The sequence below is a fragment of the Onychomys torridus genome, chromosome 5, assembly GCF_903995425.1.
Source record: "Onychomys torridus chromosome 5, mOncTor1.1, whole genome shotgun sequence".
NCBI classification, from domain to species: domain Eukaryota; kingdom Metazoa; phylum Chordata; class Mammalia; order Rodentia; family Cricetidae; genus Onychomys; species Onychomys torridus.
In genome coordinates this window covers 103,423,788-103,440,953 of record NC_050447.1, presented here as the reverse complement: position 1 = coordinate 103,440,953, position 17,166 = coordinate 103,423,788, and the positions used below count along the sequence as shown (strand labels likewise).

Sequence of the window (17,166 nt, the reverse complement as noted above, 5' to 3'; positions counted from 1 at the left end):
TCTAAGGCAAAATTGGGGAAAAAAAAAGAGAAAAAGATGACCAGTTTGATGCCTTAGAAGGAGAAAAGTGTCATGAAAATTGACCCACCCCCAAAAAGGAATTGAGAAAAACGTTGTGACTCCTCTCCTAGATATATCATTGATTTCTTCATAATCATTAAGTAGCCCAGTAGAACAAATGAAAGGCAGATAAACAAAAACAAAAGTTCAAAACTAAACACAGAAAGTTTTCCAAGTCATGATAAGAGGAATTTATATGGACCTCTCACTGGGATCCCATTTTCCAGCAGATTGTCAGGAGTCCAAAGGGGTGACAACCCATATAGTGGGTAAGATTAGTCAACAGTACTCACAGGTCCTGTTCCTTGGGGTGTACAGTGATACACCCTGTTTAGTGAGTCTAACAGTGTGCAAGGACATTTCAAGAATTAGTTTTTGACTCAACAGTCCCACTGGTTTATGCTTGATACCAAAGGAAACCTTGGAGAAAGTCACCCCCTATACACACATACACACACGTTCATTGGTGCGCTACTTGTAATACTGAAAGACTTTAAGTAATGCAGTCTTAAAGTGGAAGTTCCGTTCAGCCTCCCTGACACTCACAGGTTCCCAAACCAGATCTGACCTGCTAGCTCTGGCTGGCAGTGCTGTAACTGCCCACTCGACTCTGACACTGTTCACTTTCCCCTGTCCCAGCATTCCCATGCTGCTTGGGTAAGCACTTATGTGTTTTTGATTTGATTAAGTGTAATATTTATCTTTTCTTTTTTTGTGTTCATTGTTTCTTTTACTAGAAAATGCATCAGATGCCGATTTGTGGCTCCTGAACAGTTGTACTGTGAAAAACCCAGCTGAAGACCACTTCCGAAACTCAATCAAGTAAGTAGGAGGTCCCCATTCTTCTCATTTTAGAGAATCAAGGGAAGAATTAATATCAGCCAGTCGTAGCTCAGAAGACTTTACTTTGAAAAGCATGTATTTATGTTTGTATATGTGTCACAGTGTGCATATGGAAGTCAGAGGACAAGCTGCTGGCGTCAGTTCTCTCCTCCTACTGTGAGAGAGAGGCCTAGGGGCTGGCTGGCTTCAGGTTGTCAGTTTTGGTAGCAAGTGCCTCACTGAGCCCTCTCACTATCTCCAGATAAGCTTTTAAAAGATTTCTTATGTCACTCTGACTTCTTTCAGTGCATATAAATCTTTTACTGAATGACTCCTAATATTCTTAAATACTTAGTGTGTATCAAAAAGTATGAGCTGGACTTTAAACAGTTTTTAAAATAAAAACACTTTATTCTAATGAATCCACAAATAAAAACACCCCAGTTAGATTACGGAAGCCACTAAAGCACTATCCAGTTGGACTTTTAAGCTGCTATTGTTTTGAATTTCTCTGATGAACAGTGTTTTACTAAGGAGTTCCATAATGCAATTTGAGCATTTGTGACGTGAATGTGTCTGCTCTGTGTGCTTCTCAGAGCATGCAGGCATTCCCAGTGAAAGTGATTGCCATAGCCCTCTTTCCTTCCCATTTACCCTGTTCTAGATGGTGCCATGTGGGCCATGGAGCTCCAGTAGGATACTGGGACACAAGCCCCTTCTGTTTAGTTTGTTTCCTCAATGTGGAAGATTCTTTCTTCACATCCACTTTGAATCTTATTCTGCCCGCTTCCTTAGCAACCTCATTCTCTAAATGATTTCCTCCTAGGCTATCATCAGCTTCTCTAACTCCATCAGCTCCCTTGCAACCATTTAACATACTCAGCTCTAATAATCATAAACAGTCCCAGAATGCTTGGTTACCTATTTTCCACTGTATTCCCTGCCAGGCCTTTTCTTAGCTTTACTTCTATTATTTATTTATTAAATATTTATTTTTAATTTATATGTATACATTTGTGTGTGTATCTGTGTATGCCATGTGTGTGCAGGTGAGAGTGAAGGGTGACAGTTTCTTTAACTCAAAAAGAACAGAAAATTTTGAGTCCCATCAGGAGGTAGCAAGGCTAGATGGGGCAGGGATGGAGGGAGCTCCAGGAGTAGAAGAGCTAACCCACAGCAGGGTTCATTTCTGTTCATTTCCAGAAATTTCTTTGCCTCTCTTAGAATAAGAAATCGGGCATATTCACAACGTTGTCTATAGGACAGTTAAATTTATACATAGACATTTTAGTACTACTGATTCCCTAGCTTACAATCTAGAGAAGATGGTCCTGTGGTTACAGATTAGTTTAACACTGTTAAGTGTGCTTCAGTTATAGCTCAGTGGTAGAGCGTGTGTGTGTGTGTGTGTGTGTGTGTGTGTGTGTGTGTGTGTGTGTGTGTGTAGTCCCGAGTTCAACCCACAGGATCACCAGAAAAATATACAGCCCAGACCCAGACAAAACCATAAGGAAAGAATGAAAGGAAAAGAGGAAGGAAAACCCCTGTGGAACTTTTTCAGTGGGTTTTGTTGTTGAGTAGGTAAGCAGTGTTATTCTCTGGTGAGTGAGCCTCAATGTCTGTTGTTTTTTTTTTTTTTTTTGAGTTGAGGATGGAACCCAGAGCTCAAGTGCTCTGCCACTGAGCTAAATCCCCAACCCGAGCCTCAATGTCAGTGTGAGGTACTGTGAAGCACCACTAACCACAGGAGGAAATTTCTTCTTATAAGACTACAAAGCTAGGAGCTGTAAGCAGGAGTTCCTTTAATGTACTACTCTTGATTGAAAGAAAAATGAAAACTAATAGTCTATATGATTAAGTATCTGTTAATGGCTTTAAAGGCTTTTGATGCCTATAACCAGGTATTACTAAAGTAACACTTCAACTGATGTTTGATTTGATTCTAGAGTAAATATAATCAGGGACCGTATAGAAACAGTTCACACTGAGGACATGTCAGGTACGAGTGACGTGTATATAGTGACGGGAAGACTTTTGTCAGTGTTCCACTTTACATACATGCCTTCCTACTTCTTGCCATCTCCTATCAAGAAAAGATAAAGATGATTAGTTTTTGACACTTAGGTAGTCATACATTATTACATGTATGTAATAATATGCAATTACTATGGTACACATTTACCTGCCCTCATCCTGTGGATCCATCTCTTCAGCCTCCATTCTTGTATGTATTTTGTGTTGCTTTATGCTTTTCAATAGGGTGAGGTATTTGCCCATCTGTGGTGGCTGGTGAAGTCCTTTTTCTTCCTGGATCCCTTATCCATAACAATTGCTTTGCTTTATCAATATTTAAATGTAAGTTCCCTCTGGTGTGGGAATAGAGCCCACTGTACCACTGGGCTCCACCTCAGGGCCTGGAACATGCTGTGCATGTGCTCTGCCACTAAGCTCTGTCCTGGCCTGTCACTAATTCTTGCCTGTCATGTCTCTGAGCATCTGCATTTTGTTCCTTTCCAGTGTATTCCTGGTATTTAGTCACTGTTTGCCTTTAATTATCTATTGTCCATCACTCATTTTCCCCTTGAACCATGAGTTAGAACCATTCCCCTCATTATAAAGGGGCAACTGGGACAAGGTGAGTGACAAGGTGTGTGTTTTTCATGGGCTTCTCATTTATGACCCAGCAGTTGTGGGGGTGTAAGGACAACTGCACTCTCCTTCTCTCCCTCCTCTCTCTAATGTTCCTGAGGTTTTATGGTAGATTATCGATTAGATTGATGGAATCATAGACGTGTTAAGTAACAAAAATAGAAGTGAAGCTGGCCTTGAACTTTGAGCTCTTGTTATTGGCTGGCTGAACTAGTTCAGATAAAACTGCTGAGGGGCTTGTGTTTCATGATGCTGCCTGTTGGATCACTCTGCTGCTTTTTTGGTTTCTGTTTGATCCATTATTTCAGCGTGGTTTAAGCAATATGGCCTTTAACTTGAGAGACCCTTGAGTAAATGAAAAGATCAAAAGTTTGCAAAAAAAAAAAAAAATGGCTCCTAATGAGAGTATCAAATCAGAAAAGCCTTTGGCTTCTGCTTTACAGAAGTGTGGGGTCTTTCTCATGCCGCCTAAAGGAGGTCATTCGGAGGCTGGTCAAAGTAAACACATCTTGTGTGTTCCATGTAAAGACAGGAAGAGCAGCCAACATGCTTTGATCCTGGACTGATGACCTCTGTTTGACCTTGTACATTATTACCGAAATGGGCACCTTGGCCACGCTGATGAAGCAGACAGACAAGAGGCATTCCTATTTTGAACCACTTTTGCTCAGAGAAACGTGATAATGCTGTCAGGAGGATTTAGATAGCCAAAGAAATTGACTTGCATGAATAGTTGAAAGCAGAGAGAGGGAGAGATGGACACAGCAGAAAGGGTGGGCCTGAAGTACCGGCTACCTGATTTGTCTGATGACTTTTCTGTGCAGAGAGTCCCTTATACAATGTTCTGCTGTGCAGAGTAATAAGTGTCTTTACTCTCAGTCCTGTGGAAATATTGCTTGATTTATGTGAATTTATCTCTGAGTTCTTCATAGATTGACGGAGGAACAAGAGTACTATTTCAGCCAGAGTACATGAAGTAAATTGCTTTAAAAAATAAGCTGAGCTGTTAAGAATAGACAAGGGCTTGCTCTCTCAGTTAGTAATTAATCACCCTGTTGAAAAGAAAGTGAAAAACTCAACCAATTACATTGTTAACTAGATTCACTAATAATTATTATTTTTTAACTATGATTGCTTTGGTTAATTTTAATTTTTATCTAATTTAAATGAAAAATATTTGGTAGAATATAAAACCATACTGGGCCTCATTTGACTGTTTGTAAGAAACAAGTTAGCTAATTCAAGCTGTACACACACACACACACACACACACACACACACACACGGGGAAGGACGGAAGAGAATGTTTGTGTGAGAGATTGCGGGCACGCCGAGACCACAGCATGCTTGTGGAGGTCAGAGGATAGCCTTCAGCTGCCTGTCCTTGTCTGGCCACATTGGGGGACAGGCTGTCCTTACCTTGCTTAAGCTAGGTTGGCCTCTGACCTTTCCTGCCCCGCCTCCCATTTCCGGTAGTTGTAGCAGGGATACAGATGCATTTGGCTTCTGCATGGCTTCTAGGGATCTGAACCTAGCAGCAGGCTTGAGCAGGAAGCACTTTGACTCACTGAGCCCTCTCCCCAGCCCACATTTGGTTTTCAGTTCTGTGTCTTGTTGAATATAGCTGTTTTAACTTACCTGCTTGTGTGAGTGGCCTGAGTTGATCTCTGTGTTTTGTTGTCTGAAGTGTAAGGAGCAGAAGATGAACCCTTGGACCTCCTACACCGATGCAGTCTTGTTGCTTCAGCTGTTGCTGCACACCAGTTTTCTTGTGATGGAGTTAGTTGGGGTATTGGCTCTCTGTGTTTCCATCAGGCGCTGTCTAAAGGTGCTCGGCTCACTGGGTGTCATTCTCCTCCATTCTCCACCTGTTCCCATCTTTTGGGTACTGCAGCGGACTGGCTCCTTCCATGTTTGTTTCAGACCCTACCTTTCCTTCCAAGATCTGGGCTTGTGTGCTTCTTGAACATGTCCATGCTGGTGACCACAGATACCTGAGGCCACTATACCAGAGTCTCCTGTTGTCTATCCTATACTGGCCTTAAGCCCTTAATCCTTCTGCCTCAGCTTTGTGTAGTACTGAGAACTCTATATGCTACTGTTGGCATTACTATTTACTGGTTTTGTTTGGTGGCATCATCTGGAAGTTTCTTTGGTGCCTGTTTCCTTCCTGCCTTCCCATTTCTCCTCTTTCCAGCCCAGGCCCGTTGCTGTTTACTTACTCATGTGATCAGTGTTCCTTTTGGAATCAACATCAAAACAGCATGCGCCCGTGTTCTACCTAATTTGCTCACGCCAGTTGCAAGCCATCTGAATTCAAGTCTGTTCTGTCCTGAGGATCCTTGGGTTTTGTGTAATAGAAACCTTTTGAACTTGTTAACTGAGCTGACTTTCTGTCCTAATTCATTATTTGGCTTCCTCAAAACCCCTTTAATGTCCCTCACCCCACAATTCAATAAAAACCTAATTTCTCAGCATCAAGTATTTTTGGTTTGTGTCTTGCCTGCCTCTCCTACCTCTCTTCTTGTCATTCCCCCTTTCCTCCAGATTGTGAAACTTTGCAAGCACACAGTATGTCTGCACATACTCCCCACATCCAGCCCCTGCCACCATCCCAAAGCCTCAGCTTTTCCCTCAGATGCACAGACATGCTGTGTGCCCTCTCACCTCCCACCCATGCTAATCTTGCTTAGCAAATGTTTATTTTCATAGCTCATGTCAAAAGTAATAAGGTCTGTGAGATCATTTCCCTTCTAGCCTAGCTCTTTCACAGGTAACTACTTCTTGATTCTGAACAAATATTTATTGTTGCACATTACATTTATTTTATTACTTATTTACATATTTAGGTCTTTAGTAGATAGTGTGTTTTTGAGGTTAATAATTAACCTCAAATAAATTCTCTCTCTCTCTCTCTCTCTCTCTGTGTGTGTGTGTGTGTAGGTCTGAGGTTGACATTAGGTATTTTTCACAATTACTATCCATTGCTTTCCATCTTTCGAGGCAGAGTCTCTAACTGAACCTGTAGCTTACTGATTTGGCTAGACTGGATGGCCATGAGGTCCCAGATAGCCTTCTGTGTCTGTCTCCACAATGCTTGTTTACAGGCGCACATTTTCAAATTGGAGTTCTAAGGATTGAATTTGGCTCCTCAGTCATTGCCCCAGCTTAAGAAGGCCCTTTAGTATGGTCTTTGATTCTCAGACTGTATTGTGTGATTATCTTTTTCCATTCGTTGAGTAAGGTGCTTATGGAATCTTTAAGCATGGTCCCCTCAAGGTTGCTGTGGGTTTCATGTCAAAGACAGGATGTGTTTTTAAAAATAAGTAAGGGAAAATCCTGATTTTCAGATGTTGCGTTGAGGGCCCTCTTTTAAGAAGTGCTGTTTTACTTATAGGCCAGGGAGGAACTTCCCTCTCTTGTTCCGAAGAGGTGAAAGGTAGTTTTTGTCACAGTTGGCCTCCAGTTTCTTTCCTGAGGGATGTTGGGACAGCATTGAGAACATCTGTGCCTTGGAGTCACCTAGCTATGCTGGTAGCTCTGGGCTATGAATGTCAAGACCTTCTTCTCTACCAAACTAAACCAGCCAGGGTAGCTTCGATATTGTACATCTGGGTCATGTTGAGTCAGAGGGAAGAAAAGGTGGTGTTTTACCTTGAGCTTGAGACACAATGGTTTTCTTATTTAGTACATATTTGTTGAATTTGTCTAAATTCACTTTTCGTTTTGGGGAAGGAGCAGTCAAGTCATTCCTTTTGCTGTTGCTACCTCTGCAGCTCTAACATGGTGTGTGTGTGTGAGAGAGAGGGGGGGGGAGAGACAGAGAGAGAGAGAGAGAGACAGAGAGAGAGAGAGAGAGAGAGAGAGAGAGAGAGAGAAAGAGACAGAGAAAGAGAGAGAGAGAGAGACAGAGAGAGAGAGAGAGGATTTCTCTGTGTGGCTCTGGATGTCCTGGAACTTGATCTTTAGACCAGGTGGCCTAGAACTCAGAGATTCTCTTGCCTCTGCCTCCCATGTGCTGGGGTTTAAGGCATGGGCACTTGTAACTATTAACATTACAGCATTACCTTACATTTGAACACCAAATTGTTTATAGTTTCTGTGAAGGAGCAAAAGCCATCAGATCTCACCAAACTAAAAACAAAAGATGTGTGAGGAAGTTGTTGTGTTGGGAAAGTTAAGTTTGTATATTCGGGTCTAGGAGGAGTGAGCCACACAGCTGTGTGAGGAAAGAGACACTGTCAGTCTTATTTCTGAGGCGTTCCAGTTCTATTGCAGATGTGCTGCTAACTAGTTACTGAAGAGTTATTCACTGAGTTCAACCCAAAGCTGGTCTGATGAAGCCCAGGTTTCTATGGTCAGTTGTTCATGGGTTGGCTGTGGTTATCACCCACCATATGTGTATTTGTTGTATTTGCATTTTATTCAGGTGTCACAGTTCTGGTTAGTCTATTCTCCGCTGTTGTGGGGATTTCTTTACCTCCCCACTCCCTTGAGTTTGGAATTGAAAGTACTATTGGAAAAAATGAGCTTTCTCTTAACGTTAAATGAAACTTAATTTTTTTTTCCTCTTTTGAAAGTGAGGACTGAGAGTTATGGCCTTATAGAACACTTTTTACATTGCTTGTCATGTAAGCATGGAGCATAGAGATGTATGGAAGGGAGGAAGAGAATTATCTTAGGTTGTATTCCAGTGAGGAAATTTGATTGAAAAGAAACTAGAAAATGTATTTGAATTCGAGGTTGACTTTTTAAAGGAATAGAAGCGAAAGGAACTCACAGATTAGTCATTGAACTTGCAAATAAGGAACAGAAAAGCACTTGAAAGGGAGCAAATCAATTGAAAATGCAAAGCTGAGTTGTGGAGTTATCTGAAATCTTTTTGGAGAATAGTATTTTGCATATTTCATGATTACTGTCACATCAACAGTTGCTTTGTTTTCGGCATTCTATGCAAGAGAGTGAGTGAAAGAGGTCAGTGTATTCTGAACAGCAACAGCTGGCTGATAGCGCTGAATACTTACATAATTAAATATATGTGTTGGCCCTTGTCCTAACAGCTCTGGAGGTGGAGGCTCTGGAAGGCATGCAGAAACGTGCTTTAGGAGGATCAGAGAAGAACTTACCAGGATCTAAGTCTGTTCTTTCAGAGTGATTTCCTATTGTTTTGGTTTGAATGACATTCTCCTTAATCTTGTGTGTTTGTAAACAGCCCAGAAAAGACAACTTTGCTTTTCTCCCTATTATATTCTGTAAGTATGACAAATGTAACTTTTCCACAGAGTTGTTGAATAACTGATAATAAACAAAAGAAAAGAAAAACCCATTTCCACTTAGCACATGCTACCCAAATATGAAATATTTATAGTTTTGGGTGTTCTCTGGGTCACACTAATGAGGTTTCTTAGATTGGCAAGTGCATTGAGGTACAGTCTTCTGTGATTTAGGAAAACTGGCTAGGGCGGCAGTGGAGGAAAAATACAATATTCAGGCAATATTCAGCCCAGTTTTTGGCTAATGAATGCTTTAGGACTTTGAGTTAACAGCTGTAATATGAGTTTTCCTGGAAGTTTACTTCCCTTGTAACTTTACACTGAGGCACTGCTGTAGCAGTGGGAACAAGATGGGAGCTCGGTGAACATTGGAAAGAAGATGTAGGCACAGTCCAGCGCAGCTTGTCTGTCTTCCCCTTATCGATAACTCTGTATTGTAATTTCTTGTTGCCTGCATTCCCCTTCAGTCCTCAGGGGCTGCCACTGTACCAGTACCTCAGGCAGTAGATGATGGTGATCCTTGAACAAATGAATGAACTGACTTGTATATTTGCTTTTCTGGCCATTTATCTTCCTTATCCCCTCCACCCTATGCCTCTGTCAGACTAATGTCTTCCTCTGTGGATTTTCAAAGAACCTTTTCTGTATCTCTTTCTTATTAGATTGTATTACTTTGCACTTAACTTCAGAAAATGTCATAGAAAACCTAATAAATAGAGGCTTAAATAAGATAGAGGATTTATTTTTCTGATATAATGCCAATTCCATAGTTACCAAGTTGTTAGTTTGGTTTACCAATTGAGGGATATGAGGGACTGAAGTGTTTGTATTATCAGTGGCCCTTTCCTTATAGTATCAAACAGTTGTGACTCCCCAGACAAAAGGAAGAGAAAGAGGAATATGCCAGCTAATACTGCCTCATTTTCAAAGGTACTTTCTAGAAAGTTCTACTCAAAACCAGAGTTTGCCTCTCTTGTCTGGACCCTTACCAGAGAGCTACCTGCATGTGAAAGAAGCCATAAAACACAGTGTATTTCCCGTTCTTCTGGATGCAGTCCATTGTTGATCCCAACAGAATTAGCATTCTGCAAGGAAGAAATAGAGACTGTTCATTGGGGGCTGACTTGGTGTCTCTACTACAGGGTAAAAACTGTGCAATAAGACACACATTTTATTTATCTTTCTATCATTTACCAGGACCAGTATTTTAGAGGCAGTCTTTAAAGTATTTGCAAGCAGACTCTTCTGCTTTTACATGTATTCAGACTATTGAAGAAATAACATAGTTGATTGGCATTTGTGAGCTTTTTCTCATGCTGTTTACCAACAGCAAAATGCACAGACGTTCATGGCTCTGATGTTGCACAATGCATTAAAACAGAATTGAGATTTGTACATATTTCTACTCTTAAAACCTACAATGGCCATGTCTGAAAAGGATTCTGTTTGCCTTCTCTGTCCATGGTTGTGAGCTACTGGGTACTCACGTTGGATGGTTATCTTGTTCCAGGCTACATGAAGAAAGAGAATGATGAAATCACATAGAAATTGTTTTGAGAAAAATACAAATGGAAGTGATGTCAAGGACCTCTTTAACAGTATGTTTTAGAAGTCAACAGTGCTTCCTCTCTGCCAAGCAGCCAATGTGTGTTCAGGCTTTTACATTTTCTTTTTTTTAATCCTACAGGAAGGATCAGGTAAAACTCGAAGATTTAATTTGGTGCTTTCTTGAAGTGCCTGTCAGTATTTTATGATAATTAAGGAAAAGATCTGTTTTTTTTTTTTTTTAATGAGAATATGATATGGGTCAACATATTTATAGTGTTTTGGTCATTCATAGTTGAAACTAATTTACTCTTGTAAAATTCATTTTTACTACTTTAATAACACAGTATTAAAAATAACAATTATCAAATCACGAGAGTAAAACTGATAGGTATTGCATTGAGCAAATTCTGAGACATTTTAAAATTTTCTTTTTTTCTGGGCTGCAAACATTTATTTGTCTCATCATTTCAGATTGCCAAATAAAGAAGATTTTGAAATATGCCACCTTGGTGATCAGCTTGAGCAGTGTAGATTCTAATCAGGAATTTTAGAATCCAGGATGATTAAGAGCACTGGTGCCCTGAGATGTTTCTGACTCCCTTCATTGTCCCACTGTTTAAGTGATGCAGGCAGCCAGGTGTTAGAAAAGCCACCAAGAGTCTGAGTTCTGTGAAGAAAGTGCTCTGTGTAGGTTGAGTTGGCAGAGGTCCTATCATGGTTCTCAAAGTGATGGAGGAGAGGGTAAAAATCCTAGAACCTGGGTGGGATGGGATGGTGGGGTGGGATTCTTTGTTATCTGTCCTATAGACATGAGCAGCAGTGCTTCTGAACTTCATCAGCTTTCAACATCATTTTATACAGGTATTTTGAAGTATACTTTTAAGGGAAGCCCATGACTACTGCCATACATAATTATGCTTCAGTTGATACAGTCCTCTAAATGTAATAAAAGGGAACAGATATAAGGCTTGATAGTGTACCATGTCTTTCTAGATAGAAGTGCATAGATGTAAGGGCATAGCATTACATTGAATCTCGGAGTAATGACTACATCCTGATATTTGTGCACCTAACAGCTTAGGTGCACAACAAGGACAGTGGTGCCCCAAGGCCACATATGCTTTCCCCAATGTATGATACTTAATAAGACAGAGTAACTGGAAACTGAATGAGAAACATATTGTATGCAAAAATTAAACTGGATTCTAACGAGAGATAGTAGTCATGTTCAGTGAGACATTTGCAACTTACATAACACATGTGAGATTCTTTGTGTAGAGAGGCCTGTGCTGTGGAAGACCAAGCCCCTGCAGCTCCTGAACAAAATGGCAGATGCATCTGGCAATCAGTATCACAGCCAAAGAGCATAAAGAGATTGTTCTTCCTGGTGATTGAAATTTCTATATGGCCTACAGAAGCCCAGATATGATTAAGTCAAAAAAGAAAACCAAAACCAGAACCAGTAAAATAAGTACATGCATACAGGCACAATCACACATGCACACATGTAAACACTCATGTCATATATATATATAACACTATAATTCATCCACAGGCTCTTTCATTTATGCATTAGTATTTCTGCCTTCAGCTATATGTTAGTTATACATTCTTTTATTTTCCCACATATTAATAGCATATATATTTCTAAGTGTAAATAAGTGAAGTTGAAGACCTGCTTAAGTTCAACATCTTGTTGTTAAAAAAAAAAAATCCAAAAGATATGAACAAGTAGTATATGGAAAAGTGGGTGTTAGTGGTAAATAAATAAACATTTTTTTATGTTTACTAGCAGTCATGGATTAAAATAAGTCACTATTTAAGTGAAATTCTTCTTTTTAAGTTCACTAGATTTAATAAAAAAAAAAATAGGTCCAGTCTTTTTGAATGTGGGGAAGTGTTTGTGCTGCTACATTGCTGGTGGGAGTTTGAATTCCCATGATTTCCTGGGAAAGTGACTTATTGATAAGTAGTATAAAATTAAAATCACGTATGCTCCTTGATCTAGCATTCTAGTGTTTTATGACCTGTCCTACAGTTATTAAAAACACCTGCCTGCAAGAATTGGAGTATATTGTCATTTGCTGCATCATTGTTTGTAATACACAAAGTGTTGTAACACACCTTCCGGGGAGTGTTTTAAATGCCTTCTCTCTGGCCACAGCCTAATGCATTTACCATCAGCTGATCTAGAATTTGCTTCCAGCAAGCCATCCAGTTGAGAAGCACCCAGATGTCCAAGTCACCACTGTGATTCAAAGTACCCTCTCTCTCACTTGCTAGTGTGTTGACATTACCCTTTCGTGAACCCTTTCAAACACACAGGAATATGTTTTTTAATGTGTCTGGAGTCTATGTGCTGCTGTTTAAAGATTTAACTAGCTCTCCCTGTCAATTGAGATAGAATCTTTTAGACTTTTCTTATCACTCCTTATGAAATATCATTTGGCTCATCTTTCTATTTTTGGTCTAGCCAGAAGAGACACATTCCAGATACTGACTTTAAGATAGCAGGTCTGGAGCTTTTATCTGAAATAGATGTTTATGTTCCCTGACCTCCATGTTAAATATGTATGGAATGTGTCTCCCATTTGACAGTGAATATCCTGTGCATTTGACTTATATTTTCCCTGTTACTGCCCACAAACTGTAATTGTTCCAAACCAAATTCTTCCTAATTGTCCAAATTAAATGATACTTGCATCTTAGCTATCCAGCTAATTTTATGTGATATGCTAGATGAATTGATACTAACTTCACAAAAAAAACTATTGGATATTTATGTGTTGAAGGCTTTGTCAAATTCTAATAAGACAGTCTCAGCTCTTGAGAGGTAGTGTGTTGATAAGAATATAGGAGCTGGAGAGATGACTCGGCAGTTAAGAGCACTGGCTGCTCTTCCAGAGGACCTGAGATCAATTCACAGCAACCACATGGTGCTCCCAACCATCTATAACTCCAGAAGGTGATTGAATGCCCTCTTTGGGCCTCTGTAGACACCAGGCATGCATGTGGTGCACAGACAAACATGCAGACAAAACAGTGTACACATTAAATAAATAAAACGAAAAATAAAAAAAATAGTATTTAAAAATAATACAGACACAACCCAATAATTGTAATATAGTTAGGTAGACATGGTAATTCCATTTCATGGATAATTGCTTGTGATTGGGTATTATTTCCTTAAACTCTTAGGCCCTTTTCAAGTCTGAACTCATGTTGGCTCTATATATTTTAATTTACAGATCTCTCTGTCAGCAATAAGCAAAATTTATCATCTCAAAACATGAGCGGCTTCAAGGATGGGCAGTTCTACTTTTGATTCATTTAGTGGTTCAAAGACGCTGCCAAGCATCCTGGGTACTGGGTACTGTCTAACCCTTCTACCTTAATTTTTCTGTCATGTCATGTTCTGGGTACCAGCTTGGTCTTCACTCAGGTTGCCTTTCTTTGATTAGTGGTTGTGTAGGTTTTGGATACCATGTGGACAGGGATTGTTTCTTTTCTATGTGTCCTCTTCCTTTTCATAAAAGCTTAATTTTGATGTAAGTTCAGACCAAGTGAAATGTTAAAAGGGTAATGTACAAAGTTGTGTGTATTCCTTAACCAGATCCCTCAAGAGCTAATATTTGTGGCATTTATTTTTCTTTTTGGTTATGGCTAATGTATTTTTTATAGTTTAACAACAACAAGAGCAGCAACAACAACAACAACAAGGTTTTCTAGTGGATGCTTCCTGACTGTGTGATGGTGAGCAGCCTCTGTCCTGACCACAGCCTGACGAGAGAGCATCCTGCTGTCTCCATTCTTCCCTGTCTGCTCTCTTCTTTGTCCTCTATCTTCCTTCTCATTTTCGTCTTCTGTTCCCTTCCTACATCCGTATGTGTATCCTGGAATAACTTAGTATGGGTAAGAAACTTCCTCATTCTTTTAATTATGAATTCATAAAATACTTCTTTGTGCTGCTGTTTGTGGAGTCATAGTGTTCAATGTTATATGCCTGAAATTGTATGTAACTAACTGTATATTGATGGATGACTCATTTTGTATTATTTACCTCATCACTGTGTTAAATTACCTTATAAATGATGGGTAAATTTACCCACCATTTTCGGTAGGTATCATTGGAAGCCTCTATGACTCAACCAGTCTTCTATTCTGTACCTACATAAAATCAGCACCAGCATAGTCAGTGTTAATGTGCTCTATCTGCTTTAGTTATACCAGTCTACATCCGGTGGCATCTGCATGTCTTTCTGGCTGAACACAGGAAGACAAATCCTAGGTAACAAATCCCTAGGTGACTGTGAGTAGGTACAGTAGTAAGGGTCTTCTTTCTTAAATGTATGTTTTTTTTTTTTTTTTTTTTTTTTAGCTTTTTATACATTTGTGTCTTTGGTCCTGAGGTGGGTGGGGTTGCCTAGCTACATTCAAAGCATGTTTTCTTATCGTCCTACTGCAAATAGTGTGGCTTTTTAATGGTATTAACCTCTGCACTCTTGTTGGTCAGAACTTTAAACATCAGTTCCTTCCCCCTCAAAACTATAAATACTTATGTCTCCCTGCCCTGTTTTCTCCCTGCTCCATTCTCACTTTAAATCTGGCCGAAACAGCATCATCATCCATGCTGCTGCCCAAATGCTTTGTTGCCATAACATTTTCAGTCATATGAACTAATCCATCACCTTAAAGCCAGCCAGTTTCCCACAAAGTGTTAGTGCGTGGGTAATGAATACAAATTCTTCATCATGGCACTACATGAGTGGCTCCTAGTTCAGTTTGTGATTCTTTACTTCAAGTGACACCTCATGCATGTGACTGTTGCTGTTCACTTTCTTGTCAGCATTTGGCGTTCTGAGCACTCATCAGAACTGGCACTGATATCCTCTCATAGCATTCTTGTTCTCTGTTTTGCTTCTCCAAACTTTCCCAAATTCTCAGAAACCAATTACAAAGGCTTAAGAGTCATATGGCCAATGTTAATCACAGCATTGATCTTCTTGTAGTGTCACATGGTAGACATAGCTTAAGGAGGAAAAGATTTAGCTTGGCTTACAGTTTCAGAGTTTTCCAAGCATGGTTGCTTGGCTCCAAATGCATGTTTAAAGTTGTGGACAGTATAGTATTGGGAATCTTGGTGGAGGACTCTTTCCACCTCACTGTGAGCAGGAAGCAGAGGCAGAGAGCAGAAGGAGCCAAGGACAAGAAACCCCAAAGGATCTGCCTCAGAGACCCATTGCTTCCATCAAGTTTGCCCTTCCTAAAGGTTCTAGAACTTTTCACACTGCCTTTCAGTGCATATCTGGAGGAGTTTTCTCCACTCTTGTTTTTATATTTGATTTTGTTATAGGCACCTCTCATGCCACTTAAATATACTAACCTTTGTTCATTACTTTGTCTTTTCTTCCTAGGGAGTCTGAACATGTTTTATTTTGGAAACATTTTAGTAAGGGTGTACCTGAAATTGGATTGTCCCAGTTCAATTTGCTCATCTTTTCAGCCTGTAGACTCCTTTTTAATATTCTGTGATATAATTACAATGATTGTACAGTTTTATGACAGGTTCTCTTTCTTTTTACCTCTTTTAAAATCTTTTCTGCTAGGACTCAAATTTTAAGAATGTTTTCCTACTTTCCTGTTTTATTTGTCTTGGCCTTTTGTGTCTTCTGTCATCTCATTTTGAGTATCTTCCTGCCTTTAATACTCGTTATGAAATGTTCATTAGTAATTTGTAATGGACTTTGTAATAGATGGGCTTATTTTTAGATGTGCCTACTTAGGAAGATGTTTTAAAAGCATATGTCCAAAACTAGATTACAAATGAATTCTAGAAAATTAATTGTCAGTGAAGAAAAGCATCCTAGCCTTAGTGGAAAACCTTTCAAGCAAACGGTGTTCACTGTTCATTACCCTCCCTTGGACTACCATTCTGGTTCCAGCCTTCTTGAGATGAGACCTAGGTTGTTCCTAGGAGTTTGTTTTCTTTGGAATTGGCTGACAAAGCAGTCATTACAATTATCGGCAGTGGCCAGAATTAATTAAACAGATAATTTTTCTGTTAGTAATTTGACTTTGTGGCTACAGGGTGGGTATAAACAGTACTATAGTACTATCGTACTATAGCTAGAGCTGCTCTGTGCTTCAGACCGTCTTGTGGGGAGATCCTTTTGTCTATTCCTTCAGCAGATATCAGTCATCTCATGTCTTGGACAGTAGTTAGTACTAGAGACACTGGGCCCCTGCTTCAGCTGTGAATGAACCTTTTAAAGGTTGAATGGCCATAGAGAAAGATTCCTGTATAAAACATTGTGTGATGCTACAAGTTGAATCTATCTACTTTTGAACTGTATTGGAAGAATACACAGAAGAGAACAGTGACGTTATCAACAGTGTTGAGTCTTAACAGCTTTCAGTTCTTTTAGTGAACCCCAAGTGCTGTTAGACTTTGAAGATATGGCAATACATTTGAGATGACTTTTCTTGTGAGTGTGCACCAAGCTAAGCAAAACTGAGCAAAAACTTAATAAGAACACACTACCAGTTTGATTCTTCATGTTTATTTGCTCAAATCATGACTGTGCCAGTACTGGCTCTTTTTAAGGTTGGCTAAAACTGGGATGGTCTGTCAGTTGCCTGGAATTGTTCTTTCTGTAAGCAAGGTTTTATTAATAGGGATATATTGTCTCTGTCTTTCTTTTGAAAGTACTCTGTTCTGGTTAAAAGGAAATCTTTGCTTTCTGAACATAGCTTTATATGTACAGCTGGTACCAACAGGGCACTTTTGGATCAAATCTTGGAGCTTTAAAAACAT

At 39.7% G+C, this 17,166-nt stretch overlaps 1 protein-coding gene across 1 annotated transcript in view; it reads left to right on the top strand.

The window, feature by feature from the left end:
• Cdkal1 (CDK5 regulatory subunit associated protein 1 like 1) overlaps positions 1–17,166 on the top strand; it is a 554,248-nt gene that overhangs the window by 83,953 nt on the left and 453,129 nt on the right. Inside the window, 1 exon segment of the mRNA XM_036189139.1 lies at positions 798–882. Coding sequence (XP_036045032.1) covers positions 798–882 — 85 coding nt within the window.